We start from the raw sequence: 22,005 nt of genomic DNA, 5'->3' as shown, positions 1-22,005 counted from the left end.
AGGCTGGCCGGCTCGGTTCTCAGTACTTTGTGTCCTGTACGCAATGAGCGGACCTCATCAGTAAACTCTTACCACATCTCCACATTCTTCGCCGAACAGAACAGCCGTCACTGAGCACACTCCCTGGGCCAGGCCCCGTGCCGTCCTCCGGGCCACCAGGGGAGAGGCCCTCGAGGAACCATCTTACCGTCGGTCCCCTGGTATTGGGTGGGCTTAAAGTTGGCATCGCGTCAGGATACGTTTCGAAGTTCGGCAGAGAATGTGTTTATTGTTGTGTTTTTCAAATCTTGGAAGGTATTTTGGACTTTTTTCCTGCTGTTTTGCTCACCTGTTCTTCTCTCGGTACTTGGATGGACGTCCCCAATCAGCCCCCTCTTTTGTGTGGTTATCAAATCCACACCTGCCCAAGGCAGGCACCGGGAGATCACGGCCTTCTCGAGGGAAGTGCGGGGGTCAGGCAAGGACTCCTGGAGCTCAGAAGTAGAAGCAAACTGAAAAGAAGGTTACTGTGGTCTGGGTCAGACCACCACCAGCTGGGTGACCAGCTGGCTATCAAATGTAGTGATGTCATGTGTCTGTCCCAGGGTCTTGGATAGCTTGCCCTGGGCGTGCCTCCCTCCACCCCCTCGGGTCTGCCCTGGGGTTCCTGAAGGGCCCCGTCCGCAGGCTCTTTACTGGATTCCTTATCGCGCAGTCCCTCCTCCCTGCCTGCCCATCCTCTCTCCCTCCTTCCTGATTTGCCGCATGGCCCCTAGCGCCCAGGGTCTGCACTAGGGATTGAAGACACAATACAGGAGTTGTAGCCTCTGTCCCCCGGTGGCCTTCCGACTCAGGGAGGGCTGCATGGTGGCCCCTGTGAGAGCAGGTTCTTGGGCAGTCTCTCTGCCTTCCTAGGCACTGGCTAGGGCTGGCCCCTGGCTGTGCTGGCCTCCGTTTGCTCCGTGCAGCCACCAGCTCCTGTTGACAGAGTGGCCTTACCCCTGGTGGTAGGTCCAGCCACCCACTCGCCCCCACGCAGTCGTGAGCTTCTCTGAGCCCTTGGTCCCAGGCGCCCCCTGTGTTGGAAAGACATCACACAAAACTGTCTCTGGGCCTTCCCACCCAAAGGCCCTTCTGCGTCCCTCTTCCTCCAAGGGTTTTCTGCCTTCTTCCTTACCTTCCACACGGAGGGCTCAGGGAGAGCTGGGTGGGCCGGCACGAGCACGCCCCATCCACCCCTCCATCCCTTTAGGTTTGTGTCACGGGGGTTCAGCCCGTCCCCAGGAATGAGCTTTCCTTCGAGCACCCGCAGCGTCGTCCGATTCAGACATAAAAACCCACCATTCTGGAAGGACTCTGCATTTAGGAATTGTTTCTGCACGTGTGTGCGGCAGGGTGGCAACTTGAGGTCCCAGGTGCAGTATCTGTGGCTCTCTCGCTTGCTGAGGGCTTCCTGGAAGCCAAGGCCCCTCTTTAAACTGCTTCTGTTTTCCGGGCTCCAGCACCAGGCTGTCCCTTGTTCGGGAGGCTTCCTTCCTCGGTTTTACGAAGTTCGTGCTTTCTGACCCCAAATCTGGCATTTTGTCAGGGTCTCTACTTCAGTGATCCTTGACCCTCAGTGCCCCCCTGACGCCAGCGCGAGATAAAAGCGGGTCTCAAAAGGGACCTTCTGAGGTACTTTTAATCTAGAAACGTCCGTGGAGTATCAGTTTCTAAGTGTTCCATGTGACTCGATCCTTTGGCATTTGGGGAGGTGATGGTCCAGTCTGGAGCGTTCAGATAACCCTGGACAGCTGTGTGCTGGGCTGCCCCCGCAGGGCCGTCAGCCCAGGCTTGTGCGCAGGGGCCGCGGCGTGTAGATGGCGGGCGGGTCCCTGCATCACAGAAATAGACACGTCAAAGCGGCTGCAACAGACAGAAGCGCCCCTCCCGTGAGACTCAGACCGCTTCTATTTTTGTAACAAAAGGCTGTAATTACAGTGTGCTGCCAGAAGGATGTAAAAATAGGGTAAAATGAGCACAACCTAGGAATTAATATTTCTCTCTTTTTTGGAAAGTGCAAAGCAATTGGTAAAGACCTTTTGGTCTCTGGCTGTGGTTCTGAGTCTGGGTTTACTTCACACTTGAATGTCCTTGTTCTAAAGTGGCCCGTAGTTATTTTAGTCCTTTGTGAAAACCTTTCCTGCTAAAACAACACCATTATATCCGCCATGTTCTGAAACGTCCTCTTTTCTGTGATGATTTGATTTCTTTCTTTCAACAGACTGTGTTTTGGTCGCTGTGCTTTCTTCAGGTAGAACAGAGTGTGGCACCCGGGTGCACACTGATGGTCACCTGTAACACCTGAGCCGCTGACACGTGCGTGACAGACAGGCGGAGTCAGGAGGTGGTGTCACCCTGGCGCACCTGCAGCTTGGAGGCAGCGCCGTGCGCGGCTGGGGGCCAGGCTCTGTGCCGCGGTCTCCTCCCGCATCTTGAGATTCCCCGGGGGACATAGAGGGGTCAACAGTTTCGAAGCACTTAAAACAACGTCTGGGCTGTAGTAATTACTGTAAAATAAAGCGCTTTCTGGGCCGAGGTTTCTGGGCCCCCAGGCTGTCACATGGCTTCCGCTCTCTGGATTGGAGCTTCCAAAATTGGGGTCTTTAAAGAAAAAATGTCAAATCCTTTTTGTTTTCCCCTCTACTTTTAAAGAAAGGAACAAAACAAAAACTTCATAAGCCAGTTACCCTGGGAATGATCTTAAGGAAAAAAGCAACCCCTCCTGAGTCTCCCAAAGTAGAAAAGTTGTCCGCTTACGTGTGTGTGCATGCGCGTGTGTGTTCTTGCTAACGGCGTGGGGTACACGTATGCGTTTTGGGGGGTACTAATGATGTCTCTGCTATGCTTTCTGTGGCCGAGGGCACTAACGACGAAGCCGTGTGTTGCAGTGGGACCCTGAAGACGGCCCTCCTGCTTCCCGTGCCAGAGGCCTGGGAGAAGAGGTGCTCTATGATAACGCAGTCCTGTACGATAACTTGCCGTCTCCGAAAATCTTTGCGCGCTACCCGCCTGCTGACAGAAAGGCTTCTAGGCCATCTGCCGACAGACTGTCCTGTAACCATTACAAATACCCTCCCTCCTGCACTCAGTCTGCCACTAACACCTCTTCTCTGGGGAGGGCGTCTTCTGTCGGGCTCAGCTCCCAGGTACAGCATCTCCTTCCATCCTGTTCTAGAATTGTCTGAACCGCGGGCCTCCTGCAGGGCGTTACAAGGATAGTGTAGCCCCCAGCTCACAGCGGCTGAGACCCATCAAGGGTGGAGCGGGATTTTGTCCTCAACTAGAACAGAATTTGCAAATGTAATCGATGTTTTGCTGCCCAGGAACTGATCAAACACTCCTAACTAGTTCATGGCTTAAGCACTGTGTTTCTTGGCCTAAATCTGGCTCTTTTTCTATTCTTGGAAAATTCCCCAGTGAATATTGTGCATTATGTTGACTTAAGGCAAAGGTTTCAAAAAAGGACAGGGACAGTATAACTTTCCAGAACATTCTTGCCCTGCAAGCTCTTTACAATATGTTCCCATCGCACGTACGTGAGGAACGCTGGACTCCAGCTGGACTTGCTTTTGGTCTTTAAACAGAACAGGATCTTCAAGATGCTACAGTATTTTTCTGCAACGAGTCTAAAGCGTACTGCCTAAAACCAAGTAGTAATGAGGATTTTGGATTATCACTGAATAAATAAGCTGGATGTTGAACTGCTGTCTGCTCTGTACCTCCTAGTTACGGCAGACGATAACATTGCAGTGTCAGTGCTAATCTGGTGTGTTCATGCATTTTCCGCCCGAGGACTTTCTGTACTTGGCATACAGATCTAAGCACCACGATATGAGAATACTCTACAAACATGAAGCAGAGGGGTACACTTTAAATTACATTCTTTTTGCTCCATTTTTGGGGTAACTGTAGGAAGCAGTGACTGCCTGGTAAGGTCCTAGCGCTTTGCGCGGCGGAGGCCGGCAGAGCTCTAACCAGCTCATCGATTTCACCAAAATCCCAGGGAAGGTTTGTTTGTTTCTGATTTTTAACGACCACTGCTCAGATCTGTGAAGATTCACTCAGTGAACACGAACGTGTCTACGGACTTCTCTCCTTTTATTGGCATAAAAGTTCTGTTAGGTGGAAATTGTGGGGCAAGTATGCCATCTGGCACATTTGCTTTGTCCCCAGATTAGTCTGGAATGACTCGATACGTCATTTCGATGTGCTTGTTTTTATTCGTTTTTACTCTGTTTTAAGGTAGGAGACACGTTTGTAAGTTGAATAGTAGAGCCTTTAGGTTTCCTGTGCTAGTTTGGTCATTTTGACCAAATAACAGGGACCTGGTGTTTAATGGAGAGGTCTTTCAGTTAGTGAGAACCTACAGTTTGCCGTATGTTGTGCACGTGTCTGGCATGTCGCCTGACTTTTTTAGGAACCCTGTGGGGAGGACTCGGTATATTTATGTTTTTTTTTAATGAGCGAATGGAAGCTCCAAGAGTTGTAACGACTTGCTCAGCGTGTCCCAAACCATAGAGTCAGAGCCTGAAGCTCCGTCTGTCCACCTCCCCACCACTGGGCCCACAATAGCAGCAAACGAGGCATTGTGGGAAAGCGTGGGTCTGGAGTCGACGTTTGCCGCCACTCTGGGTTGATTGATGACATAAGTAAGGTCCACGTGTATCACGTAAGCAAAACCCAGCGTCTGTTGGCTTGCAGTGAAGGAGTAGAGGTACCGTTGAATCTTTCCCAAGAACCGACTGCATTCATACTGGTCCTGTGTCGCTCTCCTTGCTTCTGTCCTCTGACCCGCCCATGAATCGGAAGGTAGTTACCTGTCCCGTGAGGACGTCAGGCAGCGGCAGGGCCCTTCGAGCAGAAATCTGATGCTTGGCCATGCCGCTCCCCTAAAGAGAATCCCCCAGAAAGACGAGCCGTTTGTTTTTAGAAACCACACTTTTAGGAATCTCCACCAAATGCTCTCGGATATTCTGCTGCCTGTGCCAGCTTCTTGATTAGCGTTTATGATCTCCCAATAGAAGCGTATATAACTTTCATTGCATCCCAACTGGAGACATCCAAGTTCCTCACTGGCCTCGGACCTCCGCTCCAGACCCACGTAAGCCAGAGCAGGAAAACCACAGCAGCTCAGTGTTTGGAACGCATGCTGGCTTTCCGTCCGTGCTAGGTTATAGGAAGGATTCAGAGACTGAGACAACTTACTGAAAACAAAAAGTATTTTTTATTGTCTGTTTTTAATTTCCTTCTGCTTGTTTTGACAGCTGAAGGGTAAAAAGCCCCCGGCAGCCTCCAGTGGGGCCCCGGGGAAGGGGAAGACTCCAAGCAGTCAGCAAAAACAAGCCGATTCGGCATCCAGCGTGAAACGCACGCCTTCAAGTAAGTTCACCGTCCGGGTCCTTTCTAGTTTCAGGTGCGGTTTGCAGGGCTGGGGCCGTAAGAGCCGTCTTCTCACCTGCTCAGGTAGAGATGCCATGTGTGGGGGTCCGGTGGAGAGCGGGGACTGCGTTCATCGTCACCCTGCCTCCTTGCCGGGCCGAAGACGGGTGACGGTCTCTAACTCCGCTCTTCTGAGCGCTGTATGAAAGGAGAAGCAAAGCTGACCGGTTAGGCGTACAGGCGGCGTGCAACCGCTCTGACGCTGTTTCCCTAGGACACGACTGTAGGCGCCCTGGGCTTCGGGTCAGCAGACGTCAGCTTGCGTCCCCGGTCTGTTGGTGACTTAGTGACTTCTGTCAAGCCGCGCGAGCGCTCTGTGAGCTCGGCTCCCCGTGTTGGTGGTGTAGACAAGTGGCTGTGGTCTCTGTGACATCTCTGAGGTATCCCGTGGGCCTCCAGGCACGAGAGCGGCGGAAGGTTGACGGGATGCGTGTTCGTGCCCCGCCTTAGGGTCTGCGAGCCGATGTTCGCGTTCCCCTGTTGGTTCGCCCGGCCTGTTTATCAGGGCAGGTGGTGTCGTCTGCCCCGCCATGCAGACGCAGAAATCCTCTCCGAGAGACCGAGGGGCTCCCGCAGCATCTCACAGCTGGCCAGTAACGGAACCAGAGTGAGCACTGCCGTCAGACTCCACATCTGCAGGCGGCCGAGCAGAGCAGAAGTAGGACACGAGGGGGGACCCAGCCCGCCCGAGCGCCCGGTGCCCTTCCCCACCTGCGGTGGATTCACCTCAGGTGACAGCGCCGTCCACACCCGTGCAGATTTGCTTCGGCCCCGGCGGCGCTGGGCCCCGACTCGTTCGGCCAGCGGGGCAGCCGTGCCTGTTGCCCGGGCAGCACGCGCAGGGTGCTTGCCGCCCAGCTGCTCGGGTGTCCGGGGAAGCTCTCGGCCAGACCTGCTGGTAAAGGGGCTGCGGCTCAGGCCGTTACGAGGTTCGGGAGCTCTTGAGCGGGTGTGGACGTGTTAGGGGAGGAGGATGGGAGTCAGACTCCGGAGATCGAGTGGGGAGTTGTGTCTGTACTTTCTGAATCTGGCTCGGTACCGCTGGCTGGTAGACGGTCTCCGTGGAGCCGACGATGAGGCCAGCTGGCTCGTTAGTAACCCCTCAGGTGTTCTCAGCACCTGACTGAGTGACCTCCTGTTTGCACTGTGACGGACGTTCGGAGTGTGAGAGTGTCTGGGGATGGAGAGGGCGGCCCTTTCCTTGGCCACATACAAGGACGAGCCTTGGACTTGACCAACAATCCTTGGCCGCTTGTGCCCCAAGGGGGCTTCTCTTCTGTACATCAGCTTGTCTCTACTTCCTTCTCCTCATACGTGCGCTTCGAGCAGATAGGTCGGGAGCCGGCTGGACCAAATCCCCCTCGTCACAATGTTATTGTGCTAGTTAATTCTGACCTCGTCTTTCTGACAAATCTTATTTCTCTAATGCAGTTGGGTGTATTTATAGTCACTTAAAAGGTTAGCGCTCTTCATTCGTGGAGGGACATGGGGGAAAGAAATAGCTTGTGCCCCAGAACCTTGCTACATGGGACCTGACCCTCATGAGATCTCTGTCTTGACAGCCTTTCTCCCAGGGCCCGTGCTCCTTTCATTTCCTAGGTGATTTATTCCTTTATGTTATGAGACCTTCTGTAGGGAACCTGTATTAACTTTGGTGACATCTAACAGTGACAGAAGAAAAAAAATAATTGCATTCAGTGTTTTTGCTGAATTCAGCCAGTTGCGTTACAGGCTGGACGGGGTTTATGGCACGGGGACCCAGAGATGTGGACATTTATAGGTTAGTGCATGCAGGTCTGTTGGGAAAGCCTCTCCGGTTAGAAGTCAGCGAGCACTCTAGCCGGTGCCCGCAGTGCTTTTGTTTCAAATGGCCGATTTCGTCACCCTCGGGCTGCGATCCTTTTAATATCATGCTGTGTGTGTACTTTTTCTTTCGGTCTGTCTGTCTCTAGTGAGGGGAGGTTGCCTGGGGACTGAAGATTTGCACCTGCCTTCCTAAACGCAGGTTTCATTGCAGGAGTCAGCACCTTCAGCATCTAGGACAGGGGCCGGCTGGGGCTCCTGGGGACTCCATTGTCACTGACGGTGACTGGAGCTGCCAGTGAGGGTCCACCCCGTCCCAGGCACCTTGTGGTTTTGTTGGGATGGGTTTTAGGTACAGATCTCAAATTTTGTTGGACCTCCAGGTGGGCTTCTCGCTTCTGCTTCATGGGGGGGGTGGGGGGTGGGGTGAAGCTGAGCCTCGGGGAGATTCGTTGCCCAGTCCTGGCGGCCTCTCTGGCATCACACCACACACCTGCCCAGGGGTCACTGCCAGTCCCCTGGGGCAGCAGACACACAAGCCGACGATGGCGGTGCTGTGGGGTGTGAGGCGGCGGGGTGCAGGGGTGCGGCTGACTCGTAGGAGGCCCCTGAGTCGCAATCAGGTGCAGGAGGCAGTGGGAGCTCCAAAGTCAGTGACCCTTGATCACACGTGTGGCATCTCTGTCTCTTCAGGGTGTTTTTCCAGGGAGGGTTTCTCTGAATTATTGTCCTCATAAGGCCCACATACTCAGAGGACAAGATTTAATGTGGTAGCGTTGGCCAGATCTCCGACTAGTTTCCCTAAGACTGGTTTCCTCTTCGTTCGCTCGTTCGTTCGTTCGTTCATTCATTCGTTCACTCATTCATTCCTCTTATTTAATGAGCATTTAGCAAGTGCTCATTTCATGCTTGTTCTGAGCGCTCCATAAATCTTAAGTTAGCCCTGGTAACAGCCCTGGGGGTTGTTGTGTCACAGTTGCGGGAACCGAGGCATAGACAGGCGGGGCGCGTTGTTTCAGGTCGCACAGCTGATGTGGCATGATGGGATTCCAGCCCAGCCAGTCAGATCCAGACCCCGCTGCACACAGACTCCCCGTATTCCTGTTCATTCCTTCACTCGTTCAGTGGATAGCCGTGTGCTCGGTCCAGGCCACACACCGACCGCAGCACAGGGGACAGAGCTGCGTCCAGCCGGCCACACTGCCAGGCGGCTCAGTCATGGGGCTCGGGTGTGCCGGTGTTCACGGAAGTCTTTTGAAAAATACAGAGAAGTGCCCACATCCAGGAGATTACTCTTGGTGTGGATTAGAGAATGCTGAGCCGCAGCCTTATTGAAGATTGTTGCGTGCTGCAAAGGAAAGCGAGTTAAAAAATGTCCTGATGTTCTGTTTGTGTTCCCTTAACTCAACTCAGAGACTCCTGGGAAGCTGTTGAAACTATTCGAATTTGTCCATTTTCTACTCAAGTCCAGCTTCCCATTCTTTGTCTTACTGAGCTAGCGAAATAGCTAGATTAGAGTTTCTTTTACCAAGTTGGCTGATTTTTTAAAAAATTTTTATTAAATATATTTTTTAACGCTTATTCACTTTTTGAGAGACAGAGACAGAGTGCGAGCAAGGCAGGGGCAGAGAGAGAGGGTGACACAGAATCCAAAGCAGGCTCCAGTCTCTGAGCTGTCAGCACAGAGCCCAACACGGGGCTTGAACCCACGAACCGTCAGATCATGACCTAAGCCAAAGTCGGACGCTTAACTGACTGAGCCACCCAGGCACACCTCGAGTTGGCTGATTTTAAATAGGCTTTATGAATTACCCTGTTACCTGCTTAATTAAACCTAATTTTCTTTTGTGGCTTTCTTTTTTTTTTTTTTTTTTTTTTTTTTTTTTTTTTTTTTTTTTTTTTTTTTAAAGATGCTGACCAGTACAAATATGGCAAGAACCGGGTCGAAGCCGACGCCAAGCTGTTGCAGAGCAAGCAAGAGGAGCTGCTGAAGAGGAAGGAGACCCTGCGGAACAGGCTGGCCCAGCTCCGGAAGGAGAGGAAGGACTTGAGGGCCGCCATCGAAGTGAATGCTGGTATGCGGGGGCACCTCCTTGGGCTAGAGCGTGCACTTCCTGTCCTGCCCTCAGTAAGACCGCCCGTCTCCGTGCTGGTAAGCCCAGGGTGGCACAGCAGAACAGGCAAGAGGAGGCCAGGGCCGCCCGTCAGCCTGCTCGCCTGCTCTCCAGGGCCGGTGGGCGGGGCCGCCGGGTGCTGTCCCCTCCTCAGGTGCTGGCAGCAGAGACTGCCTACGGGACAGGCGGGGCTCGGCAGTTTCAAGTCATGTGTATGATGAAGCAGTTGGGGCTGCTGGCAGAACAGTCCACGGGGACAGGTACGATTCAGGAGCCCAAGCAAGAGGTGGAAGGAACCCTTGGTGCTCCGAGAAGAGACGGCGTGTGAACTCCTGGAAGGGAACAGGGAAACAGGCCAGGATAGTGGAAACACGCCCCAATGGCCGTTGTTGGAGAGCCGAGTCAGGACCAGAGAGAGGGGCGTCTCTGGACCAGGCAGGTTTGTTCTTGCTGGCAGGGGCAAGGAATATGGGGTTCATGGTTGTGCGGATGGAACTGTTTGATGTAGGTCGCCTCAGCTCAAGACTGGTTCTTACCCTGGGGCAAGATTCACGCTTTAGGTTTCGGTTTTGCTGGCCTCGGGGTGGAGCAGAGGACCCGAGGGGTCCGAAGGGGAGACGCCTGCTTTCACACGGCTCACCTGCAGGGAGGCCTTGGCGTACCTGCACGTGAAACAGTTCATCAGCCTTTCCAGCCTTTCAGTCCAGCCTCTCCGGACTTCGGGGCCTCAATGAGTGTTGGGACAGGAAGCGCTTTTGGAGTTTAAAGACTGGGAGGTTAGATATAGGCTGAGCAAGTGAGAGCTAACCCGCAGGAGGGGCCGGACGTGGCAGCCAGCCGCCTGCCTGCGGGGAACCAAATGCTAAGTCAGAGACCTGGGTAGGAGCCTCCAGGCCCACAAGACAGAAGGAGGATTTCTTCCTTCCGTTGTTTCAAGCTTGCAGAGTAGCAAAGACGCAGACAGGTTAGACCAGCTCCCACGCGGTGAGCACTAGGCCAGGGCCACACACGCGAGCCGGGTAACCCCTTGGGATCAGTTTTCCTGCACATCCAGTGGGTACGTTCCCAGGCGCCTTATGTCCGTGGGACACATTTCAAATAAACCGAGTCCAGTAAATGCACCTTGAAGCGACAGGTGCCTATTCTGTGGGGGTGAAAGCTTTATCGTGGATCCTCCGGGAGGAGAGAAGGCCCAGGAATCACGGGGGGGGTGGAGGGGGGGATTGGGACAGGACGACCGCCAGACTCTCCAAGCCAGCGGCACCCCTGCACACATCTGCTCTGAGTCCCCTGTGTTGAGGTGAGTACGCTGAGGCCTGGGCCCAGAATTCTGGGATTTGTGGGAATCCAGGCCTCCGGCCTCCAGGGCCACAGTCTCCCAGCTGCAGGAAAGCAGAGCCGTTGGAAATGGTCGCTGTTCTTTTAGCGAACAGCTGAACTTGAGTTTCGTAGAAGGGAACCCAGGTCAGGGCCGCTTGGCCCGCAGCGCTGTGCAGAGCTCGCGCGAGGGGCAGCGGCGTGTGCCATCTGTTGGCCGGAGCGACAGCGTGTCCGTGGGCTTGCAGGCAGGAAGCCGCAGGCGGTTCTGGAAGGCAAGCTGAAGCGGCTGGAGGAGGAGTGTAAGCAGAAGGAGGCCGAGCGCGTCAACCTGGAGCTGGAACTCACGGAGGTCAAGGAGAGCCTGAAGAAGGCCCTGGCCGGCGGGGTCACCCTGGGCCTGGCCATCGAGCCCCGATCAGGGACGTCGAGCCCACAGGTAAAGTCCCTGCCAGCCCAGCGAGCACACAGCCACATGCCAGCTCTGGATGGGTTCCCGGCTGTGCTCTGAGCCACTGGCCTCACGTTTTCCCCTCTTTGTGTAAGCATGGTGGACACGGCAGCCCCCCTCCTCTCCCTTCCCGGATCCCGTCATCGTAGGACACAGCTCTCTTTATCTCTTTCCAAACACGTCCTGATTGGATTCCAGCTCAGTAGCTGGAAATCTCAATCCCACGTAGCAGGTTTTCACGAAGCATCCAGCACATGCTGGGGATCCCGCCAAGTTGCGGGGGGCAGAACCCTTGTCAAATCTGACAGGACGAGGGGAAAGAACTTTCGAAACACAAATTAGTGCCTTCAGGGGCTTCCTGTTCACTCTCTGGGACTCATAGTCACTGAGGAGCTACCAGCGTCCTTCTCATAACTATTCTGTCGGGTCCAGATGACCCTCAGAGTCTGATGTCACTACTTCCGTTTTACGGTCGAGGAACGTGGGACCCAGAGAAGTGAAGTGACCCCCCCCCCCCCACCGCCCTGAGCACACGTGGCCAGTGGGGAGCCCTGAATGCGGTGCCTCCTTCTCTGCGGGAGCCTGTGACAGCACCCCCCTCCCCCCACCTGACCCGCTTCCCAGGGCTCCTTTCTGTCCCTCTTTCCAAACTGCTTGGCAAAATGTGGAGCCTGGGTGAAGCCCCCTGCCCCTCCCCTCAGCGCTGGGGTGGACCCGCAGGGAAGACTGATGTCTTTACGGATGCAGGGCACAGCTGAAACCCCGCATCCCCCCCGGGGGTTCCTCCTCTCTCTAGCGGTGACCCTGCACCACCCCCCCCAACCAAGAGTCCCCATCTTGGCCCCCGTTTATCAACTCTTCTCCTTTGGGGCTCACAAAGCCAACCTGTCCTTGGGAAGGCTCAGGACTGGTCTGTTTGAGCCTCCCCACCCAGCCCGCAGGGCCCAGCCACGTCCTCCCTCGGGAGGTCTCTCCTTGGACCTTGGTGCTGTCATCGGTCCCGGCACTGGCAGCTCCCGGCTCTACCCGCCCGGACCTTGTCCTGGGAATGCGGCTCATGGGACAGATGTCCCAGAGGAGCATCACGGGCTGCCTTAAGGACCCAGCTTGGCCTCTCCCAGGGAGAGATGGTGTTACTCTCTCCTTACCAACCATTCTGTCCCCCGCTCCCTCCTGGCCAGCATGGCCTTTGAAAAGCATGTCCAAGTGAACCGGAACATGGCTACAGCTAGCTGCTTGGCATCCAGGGCCAGCAGCCCCCGTGGGGGGTTCCACGAGACCCAACTGAGTGGTGATTGAAGCAGTGTTCTACTCAGTGGCGTGCCGTGTGACCCAACCAGATGCGAGCATGTGTTATGCCGCCATGATGGGGAGCTTGGTCCTGGGCCCCCATCGGGGTGGGCACTGCTCCCCACCAGTCCTCTTCCCCAGGGAGCAGCCTGTGTCCTCGTGGGGGGGGGGGGCGGGGTGCTGCCAATTATAGGCACATTTGGTCACACGCTAAGCCTTTCAGAAGACGTCTTCCTTTGGTGTCCACGAGCTGTATGGGCTGCAGGATTATCCGGGCTGGGGTCACTCCAGGGAGCTCTGCGCTGCCACCAGCCACGGTCACAGTGACTTTCACTGCCTGGTGGCACGCAGAGCTCTCTGAAGGTACAAAAAGCACCGTGCAAATGGACAGCTGCCCAGCTCGACCAGTCGTCCCCTCTGAAATGGCGTGTCAAAGGTGCTCTCAGAGCCGGGTGCTAACCATGCAGGGCCATTGTCGTTGTTGTCTCTGCCTGTTTCCAAAACCCATGTGTTTTCTTTAAAATGAACAATTCTCGGGGTGCCCGGGTGGCTCAGTCAGTTGAGCATCTGACTTTGGCTCAGGCCGTGATCTCACCGTTCGTGTGTTTGAGCCCCGTGTCAGGCTCTGTGCTGACAGCTCAGAGCCTGGAGCCTGCTTTGGATTCCGTGTCTCCATCTCTCTCTGCCCCTCCCCCACTTGTGTGTGCGCGCGCGCGCACGCGCTCTCTCTCTCTCTGTCTCTCAAAAATAAATAAATGTTAAAAAACTTGAATGATTCTCCTGCTGGAAAATGCTGATGGCCTGGAAACCATACCTCATGAGGGGCCTTCTCTCTGCGTTGACAGTCTCCAGTTTTTAGGCATCGGACTCTGGAGAGCTCACCCATGTCCAGCTGCGAGACCAGCGATGCCGAGGGCCCGGTGCCGGTGAACAGCGCGGCCGTGCTACGGAAGAGCCAGCCTACCGGGAGCTCCCCCTGCCGCGGGCACGTGCTGCGGAAGGCCAAGGTGAGCTCCGCCCTCCCATGTGCGGGGGCACCCGCCCCAGGGTGTGCTGGCTGCCATGGGAGGGACAGGTTGTGGGGGGGGTGCTCCAAGGGCCTCGCCGTTATCCCCACAGCCAGGGCCTCCTTCAGGGTCCTCCTCCTTTTCAAAGGCCAAGAGCCCCAGAACCTAGCTCAGGGCACCGACCAGCTGGTGTCCCTAGCAACTGTGGCTCTGGGCGGACCTGGGGTGGGGACTGGACCAGGTGACCTCTGGTTCTCAGAGTCCAGGCTGCCCCACTGCCTTGCTGGTGGTGCTGGGGGCACAGGGTGAACCCCTGTGCCCACCTGTGCTCTCCAGTCTCCTGTCTGGAATTGGCCCTGACAAGCTGGGATGCTAGACCGAAAACTCTCAGAAAATGTTAAATCCGTTATAGTTTGTCAAAGTGAACGGTTCTTGACTGCGGTGATCGCAAGCGTGGCATGCAGAGAAGTCGGGCTGGGAGTAATTACCTTAATTCATCAGATGCATGTAATTTGCTCTGACGCGTGTGGAGGCGGGCAGCCTCCCTTTGCCGCCTCTGGGCCCTTCGTCGCCGTCAGAACCCGCCCGACCTGGCTAGAGATGCAGTGTCTCCTGAGAGGTGGCTGTGGGTGGGTGAGAGCGGCCCTCTGGGTGCCCACGGTGGGTGCTGGCGGCTGTGGCTGCGGGCACGTCCTTCCTGGCACACCCTTGACCGCTGAGAGGTGCCCCTGCCGGGTGCCCGTCAGCCCCCCCGGGGAGCGCACAGAGCCGGCCCCCCTGGTCCCGCTAATTGTTTGTAGATGAGCCGTGCGGTAAGAGTGTAGCAGCTATTTTGTTCCTCTCCTGTGGAAGAAATCAGATTTACCACTGAGCCGCGGCAGCCCCCCATCCAGCTGTATGCCCCGGGGGCGCCCGGCGGCCCCCCGGCTTGGGGACGGCAGCCCCTGCTGCTTCCCCGTGACCTCGGCCGGTTCAGATGGGTGGCAGCACTGAGGCCAGCCCAGGTCCACAGAGGGGAGCCGCTGTCCCTGCTTGCGGGTCCCTCACTGAGGGAGAGGGGGGTCGCACAGGGGTTTCCGGGATCCCTGGGAGGCGACAGGGGCCTCATGGCTGGGGTCAGGGCCAGGGGTTTTGGGAACAGTAATCCACACTTAGGGGCATCACACGCGTGCTCTCAGGGGCCCACCCCAGCCCCTTTCTGAGGACCAGGACCGTCGGCTCGTTCTGGGCACGGGAGGGGTTAGCCCAGATGGCATCCCTTAAGTGACTTCCGGGTCCCGATGGGAACCCGGATGGTGGGAGGCACCTGTCACACGGGCTTTCAGCTCCAGGCCTGGTGCTCCCCCGGCTCCGTCAGGAAACCTGCACGCTGAGGGGTGTTCTGGAAGCCTGGTGCCATGGCCCCAGCGTGCCTTTGGAGCCTCCACAGGCAGACCCTTCCGGAGGTGCCGGGTGCCGGGCTGCTTCACGGTGGCGCCCGACCTCTCCGCAGACTCTCCAGCGAGGGCCTGTGGGTCTGTGGTCTCCCTTCCCACCTTGGCCTGCTTCGGTGTGTTCGTGCAGCTCTGTCCCTCCTGGCTTTGGCCACTGTGACCCGCGCCTGGCGATTGCATTACCTTTGCTAAACTTGTCGGGGAGACACGTGGCAGCTTCTGTGGACAACACGCACACCCGTCTTCTCTCTAAACCCTGCACGGCCCCGGGGCACATCGTGAGCCGCGGCGGTGGGGAGTGGGGGACGCGGCCTCCTGGCTTTCACGGTGGACACATGCCCACGTGGCCGTCTCGGGGAAGCAGCAGAAGGGCCGAGGGAGGCCGCACTGGAGGCCGGTCCTCTGTCTGCACAGCCTGCCTGACCGTGCCCACACATGGTTTCCTGGGCGTGAGGGCGGCTCGGTTTTGCTTCTGTTTCCGGCACATTGGCCAAAGCTATGCTTTTAACTGTAATTAAGCTTCGACTTTTGACCCCAGAAAAGGTGAGAAATCCCCCGTTTCATGCGATGTGCGCAGGTGTGCAGTGAACAAGCCCCGTTAGTCCAGCAGGAGTCGGGTGTGCACGTCGGCCAGCGCTGCCCCCCCGGGGCGTGGGGGATGGAGCGCGGCCGCCCCGCTCGGCCCCCGGCCCCGCGCCCACACACGCCCCCTCCCTGCACCTCCCAGCGGCCCCTCGCGTGGGTCTGACTCCCAGGTGGGATGGCCATTCTCCCCGCCGTGCCCGTCCCCACACTGCAGGCGGCCTGCGTCCCCGGGGCGCAGCCCTGCCTCCTGGCCCCGGCCACCGTGACCTGTGCCTTCCTCTCGCCACACTTAGGAATGGGAGCTGAAGAACGGGACGTAGAGCACGGCAGGACGCGCCCGCGTGGCCGCGGCACAGGACGCGAGGGTTTGTGACCGAGCTCCGACGCCAGCGCCCACGCCCGCCCGCGCGCACTCTCGCTACTGTTCACGTCCCCCTTAAAGAGACTTCCTGGTAACACTTTGGCTTCCGCCTCCACTTGCCAAAGAGCAGAGAGGACGGGAAGGAGCCCCGTGGCGAATGGGGAGCTGCACCCCTTTCCCGGGTTCCGGGAGCGCCGGCCCCGCAGCACCCCCGGGCCCAGACCCGGGCCCTCGCGGGTGAGCGCGGCCGGCGTGGGCAGCGGCACCGCCCTGCCCATCTGCCCAGAGGCCGGGGTCTCCGCGTCCCTCCCCACGTGCCCGTCCCCCTCGTCACTGGAGGCGGGCACGTGATGCACCTGTGCTGTGAAGCGTCTTTCCCCTTTTACCGTCTTTTTTCTGGACAAAGGCTTTTGTCACCGTGACGTGAAAAGCTGCCATTCTTTTTAAACCTTAAAAAAATTCTCCTTTTATCATGTGTTGCACTTAGCTCTAAGGGTTCTTCAGAGGTTCTGTACCATATTTTATTAATTATTTGTACTGCTTTTGAAAGGCAGCGGAACGTCTCTGCTGCTCACCAATGTGTGTCCTTGTCCCCTTCCCCGCTGTCCCCGACCCTGCCTGCCACTCAGAGCCCGCAGGTGCCTCGAGGGATTACAATGAAACCTCCACTTACAGACGGGCCAGTCCCGTGAGAGAAGCAGGTTCTGGAAGCCGCCCGGCCACAGAACCAGAGCATCCTGGTGCAGGACGAGAGCACGGCCCTGCCTCCCGCACGCAGACCCGGAGCGCAGGGGCACTGGGCTGCTCCCAGGCCCGTGGGCCGGGGTCGGGTCCCTGCACCCGTGTGGCGTTTCTCAGAGCCAGGTAATCTGCTGTGTCTCCAGAGGGACCCTCTCAGGAATCCTCAGTAACGGGGGGTGCAGCTACTGATGTAATAAAAGTGGTCACCCCAGGACCCCTCTGCAGACAGATTCGGGGGCACGCGTCACACACGCGTGGAGGTTGTTTCCTGCACCATGTGGAGCCACAGCGGAGCAAGGCTTCCATCCGCCGCAGGTTCCCCACCAAATACGGGAACCGCAGACAAGAAGCGGTCTGCCCCGCTTTTCCCCCAGGCGCCCGCATAGCCTGTCCTGGGCTCCGCCACGGCTCCCACCGCCCTTTCTTCTTAGGGGTCCTGAGGCTGCCTGTGACCTTAGCGAGACAGTTTACAGCAGGGAGTGTGAGCTGTGGAGCTGGGCCCGAGCGGAGACAGCTGTCTCCTGGCCTGTCCCTCAGGGCCCCCGTCACCCGTTAGCAGGTGGAGACCTATCTCCCCAGCACCCAGCCCATTCGACCCCCTGGGACATCGAGGGGGAATGCCCCCAAGACCTCAGGGCCCATCTTCCCAGCACTGCTGTCGTCCGTGTGGGAAGCTGGACCGCCTTGCCTTCCTTCTATGAAACTGATTTTCTGTAAAAGCAAAAGGTTTGATCCACCGTAGATTTTTGCTGCCTTCCGGTCCAGTAAAATTTCTCAGCGTAAGGCGCTGGGGCCTCTCTGCTTGACAGCCGACTTTGCCCGAGACAGCTGCCAGGTTAGGGCCATCAGGAGGGAAAGTGTGCAGCCTGTGCGCCCGACCATGGACAGCAGCACAGCCAGGGAGACCCCAGGCGGTGCTAACCCTCATCCCCATGAGTTTGCCCGAGGACACAACCCGTTGGAGCCAGAGCCCGGACTAGGACTCGGACCCTGGTCCTCACGCTCCTGACGTACAAAACTGGTGTCTAAAACGCCAGGTTTTAAATTCGCTTTCACAGCCACGAACCCTTTAAAGGGGCCAACAGGCTCAGGTGGGTCCTGCGTCCCGCGGAGCCACTTGTGGGGGTCGCGCGGAGAGCAAGTCTGCTGACATTGGGCTCCTTTGCTGTGCGTTCCCCTCAATGTCTTTAGATTTGGTCAGAAAGTTAGGTGAAGGGATTTGCTTCAAATTAAGTTATTTATTTGTATATGTTCAATAAATAGAGTTTTTAATTTATGTCTGTATATATTAGACACACATTAGCCATCTTGTCAGAATCCTGACAGCGATGTCATTTTACCACCTTCCCCAAGCACCCCAGGGCTCGGGCCCTGCCCGGCGAGGTGACCTGTGCAGCGGGCTGAGGGTCCCTCGCTGCGTGGGTGCCAGTCACGTCCCACTGGAGACGTCACCCGAGCCGTAACAGACGGTCCCGTTCATGGAGTGATGGCCAGACCATGACGGGGCCCTGACCCAAAGTGGGAGGCACGCGGGGGGCTCGCAGATGGGGCCAGCTCTGCGGGTGACGGGCCACTTCCATTAGCAGCACTTGAAGCCACACCATCAGTCTCCAGGCGCTGCCTCTGGTCACATGTCATCATCCACCTTCAAAATCCCCTCCCGCCTTCTGTGTTTGTAACGTTTGAAAGTCACCCAGCAGCCTTTTGCACAGAAGCAAATGGTCACCTCAGTGTGGTCACAGGTGGGCAGAAATTGGTCACCTGGTGTGGGCACAGGTGGGAAGGTCACTTTTCCTTTGTTCAGAGTCTGTAGAGGGTTGGGCAAGGCCCTGCAAGCTGGCCACACCCTTGCCGGGCGTCCGGACGGTTCCACCACGGTAACCAGTGTGGGTCTGGGGAGCGGCCCAGATGGCCGTGGAGCTTTCTGGAGTCTTCTCTGGGTGACCCTTCACGCCGTGGTGTGAACCCGTCCTGCCCCCCCTCCGCCATCCCGTTCATCCGCACACCTCTGTGTTGCCAAGCCTGATCTCCCCCGCATGCGTTTCAACAAACTACCCGAATGGTTTGCGGATTTACCTTTTGTCGAGTCTGTTTGGAGCGGTCTGTGCCCTCAGGCCTGAAGGCCGCGCCCAGGAAGGAGACTCAGACTTGTTCACTCACAGCCACAGTCTGGAACCTGTGTGCAGCTTTGCAAGGGGATCAACCTGGGGGCAGCATGGGTGTCTCGGGCAGGACCCATTTGTCTGTGGTCACATCTTTTCTGTCCAGAAGGGAATGGCGACCGTCCCCGCGTGCCCTCTGGCTGGAAGCCTCATCTTGGCCACACACCTGGCCGTGCACTCGGTCTGCTGGCCGAGGCGTGTGACAGGACCGCCGAGGGGCAAGGCGGCATCGCTCACATGGCCCACTGTGGCTGCCCTCTTTTTTTTTTCTTTCTAAGATAATTTTTTAATGGGAAAAATTTTAAGTCTGTCGTGTCGTTTTAAAGAGCGCAATTACTCTTTGTTCCTGTTGTCATTGCTGGCTGCTGTCCCCGTGGAGGGCCGGGTTGATACTGTGAAGACGTGACGGTGAACGACACTGCGTGCCCAGAGGCGGGCTCAGCCTCTCCCACGAGCGCCCCCAGGCGGCGTGTCCGGGGTGAAGGCAGGTGGCTGCGCCCCAGGGGTCGCCGGGCTCCCTCGATTCTGCCGCCCCATCTTTTGTGAAACAGTTCCAGCTGTGATCTTCCAGAAAAAGTCCCCTTTCCTGCAGCGGGCACGTGTCCCCAGGCGTTCCGAGCTGTCGCCATGGAAGGTGTTTTCAACATGGGATCGTCAGATCGTGATTCTTAGGGACCAAAGGTGTTTTTAATGAAATAATCTTTGTATTTGATTTCTAGTGAGGAGGAAAGCAGTGACTTTAAATTTTAACACCAACTTTTGCATTCTATTTAGCATTAATTGACCACGGCTATAAGTTGTAAAATGTTTTCATATTAAGATTGTAATTATTTCCTACTGTATTTAAAAGAAAAAAAAACTAAAGTCATATTTAAAATTCTCTTTGAAAAAAACAAACTAGAAGCATCAAAGATTTTTTTTTAATTAAATATGTCACCGGTGCCCATTTTAAATGATTGTAAATAGATTTTCACTGTATTTCTCAATGTATTTAATTCATGAAGTAAGAACTTTTATCAGTGGAAACTGCCAATGGAGATACCAGTTTTCAGGCCGTTTGCTCCATATTGTAGTAAATCACTTGAATTTTCTGCTTTACTAACTGATTTTTCTACTGTTTTACACGGTGTAGCACACGGACTGGCGCCCTCCGGCGTGCCTCATTTGTGTGTTATCAATAAAGCGGTACGTGTCCAGCCAGCCTCCGGGTCTCGCTCACTCGGTTTGCAGAGCAGCCGGGAATGGGGCGAGTTGCGGGCAGTCTCCGGGGGGGGGTGGGGGGGGAAGGAGCAGGTGGAGGAGCAGGTGGGGGCTGTGCTTTGTTTCCATCCGCAAGGACCCTCTTTCATGAAAGAGCCTTAGCTGTTGTGTTTTTAAGTGGTTCGTAGTCTACAGACCCGAACTGAAGAAACGCTTGTGCACCTGCTGAGTGCCGGGCTCCGGGCCAGGTTACGAATCGGACGTGTCTTGCTCTCGGGGGCTCGCTCACGTCCACAGTGAGCCGGGACGTCCCCGGCGAGTGCAGGGCCGTGTGGAGACGTCCGGCATCTCCAGGAAAGGTGTGGCGGCCTTTGAGACGGTGGGGAGGGTGTGCAGGAGGGTGGGTACTTGAGCCAGTCCGTGGTGTTTAAATAGGAGTTCGGCAAGGAGCGAGGCAAGGGAAGGACGTCGCCGTCGGAGGCAGCGTCAGGAGCGGAGGGTGGAGACTGAGAACAGGGGCCGCTCGGGCCAAGGCGGGCAGCTGTGAGGACACGGGAAGGCGGGGGTGGCGAGGGGGGTCGGTGGAAGGTGAGTCTAGACCAGCGGCTGGAGAGACCGGAGGGCCCCCCCCGTGTCCTGTGGAGAAGAGGGAGCTGTGGGGCACGTCCGGGGCTCCGCGCGTGGGTGGGATGGCCCCATGTCTGTTTGGAGGAAGACGGCCGCCGGCCAGGACCTGAATGAGAGTGACAGCCTGAGGCCGGCTCGCAGCGGTGCAGAGAGGCAGGGACGCCCCCCGTGGGTGCACGCGCCCAGTCTGAGCGGCAGGTGGCGCCGACCAAGCCCCGCCCCCGCCAGGTGGCCGGCTCCTGCCCCCAGAGCTCTCCTTGACCTGGTCCTGCCTAAGGAAGGGCTGGCACGGGCAGGAGACGGCCCCAGCTGCGGGGCTGGCCGGTCGTTGGACAAGACGACCCTGGGGTCCGAGGAGCCGCCCCTGGCGAGGTGAGGGGGGGCCCGCAGGGTGAAAGTCCCGCTCGACAAGCAGGGGGGCCGGGTCTGACCCCGGGTCGGCGAGAGCTGGAGTCGCTGCACGAGTATGTGGGACCCAGGGACGTCCAGGTGACCCAAGTGCCCGCCCAGACCCACCTTCCAGGGTGCCCCTCGCCCCGAATTGTCTCCCTGTGGTGTGGGGTGGGGCCGGTCCCGTCACAGATGGCGAAAGGGCCTTTCGTTCCATCCGTCTTAGGTGGAGGGGGGGGGTCTCGGCATGGCCGTAACCCTGTGTAACCCCACGCAGGAGCCGGGACAGAGCCTTCCCTGCCCCAACATGAGCCGTCCCCCCACCCCACCCCGGGCAGTCTGTCCCCCGGGGAGATTTGGTAAGTCCGCGTTGGCCGAGGCTCTTTCTCAGGTCTCGAACACAGGTCACGCCCCACTGGGTTGACGAAGGAACAGGAAGTGCCTCTTTAATTTCTTTTAAAGCTCAGCCAGAAGACCCCAGAGACGACTCAGGATACTCATCATGTGCGTTATAACTTGGGGTGGGGGGCGGGCGACACAAAGCCTCACCAGCGTAAATCAGGAGCCCAGCTCCTTAAGGGGAAGCAGGGAAGACGTTAGCTGGTGTCTGGGATCCAGAAATTTCATGATGGGAACTTCATCGATCTTATGATGAGTGGCTGTCTTTTCGTGCAAAGGGACCAACTGGTCAAGAAGGGGGGTGAGAGACACAGGAGGGGTGCCCACCCAGTGCAAGGGGTCAGGTACGCTCACCTCTTGACCTGGGAGGGGGCTGGTGCCAGCCAGCCCTGACCTCCCAGAGGGCTGGTCTGTCCTCGAGCTGTGCACAGGGGTGGGGGCGCACGGAGCTGAGGGCTGCCTGCTTCCTTCCCGGGGGGCGGCCAGCCTCACCCCTGGACACACAGACTGCCCTCCCGGGACCAGCCAGTTCCTGGAGATGGTGAAGGGCTCGCCCGCGAGCACGCTCTCACGTGCAGACCAAGCATTCTGGAGCCCAGCCCCCAACCGCCTCCATGTGGGGCCCCTACGCTCTGGGCCACCACCCCCTTCCCTGGTCCCCGCAG

The 22,005-nt window shown here is 57.2% G+C and overlaps 1 protein-coding gene across 7 annotated transcripts in view; it reads left to right on the top strand.

The window, feature by feature from the left end:
* The window catches only part of AFAP1 (actin filament associated protein 1), a 146,727-nt gene extending 126,807 nt beyond the window's left edge, over positions 1 to 19,920 (top strand). For 5 of the 7 annotated variants that reach the window (XM_027074428.2, XM_027074270.2, XM_027074369.2 and 2 more), the window contains 6 exons: positions 2,910 to 3,167; positions 5,286 to 5,400; positions 9,174 to 9,338; positions 10,943 to 11,133; positions 13,281 to 13,442; positions 15,754 to 19,920. In XM_027074428.2, the coding sequence (XP_026930229.1) occupies positions 2,910 to 3,167; positions 5,286 to 5,400; positions 9,174 to 9,338; positions 10,943 to 11,133; positions 13,281 to 13,442; positions 15,754 to 15,780 (918 nt within the window). In that variant the 3' untranslated portion in view covers positions 15,781 to 19,920. Of the gene's footprint in view, positions 1 to 2,909; positions 3,168 to 5,285; positions 5,401 to 8,282; positions 9,101 to 9,173; positions 9,339 to 10,942; positions 11,134 to 13,280; positions 13,443 to 15,753 lie in introns of those variants that run through there. The other 2 variants (XM_027074537.2, XM_027074593.2) reach the window with 2 other exon arrangements.
* Positions 19,921 to 22,005: the final 2,085 nt, after the last annotated feature.

Source organism: Acinonyx jubatus, chromosome B1 (assembly GCF_027475565.1).
Source record: "Acinonyx jubatus isolate Ajub_Pintada_27869175 chromosome B1, VMU_Ajub_asm_v1.0, whole genome shotgun sequence".
In the NCBI taxonomy this organism is placed as follows: Eukaryota; Metazoa; Chordata; class Mammalia; order Carnivora; family Felidae; genus Acinonyx; species Acinonyx jubatus.
This window is presented reverse-complemented; position numbering and strand designations above follow the sequence as displayed.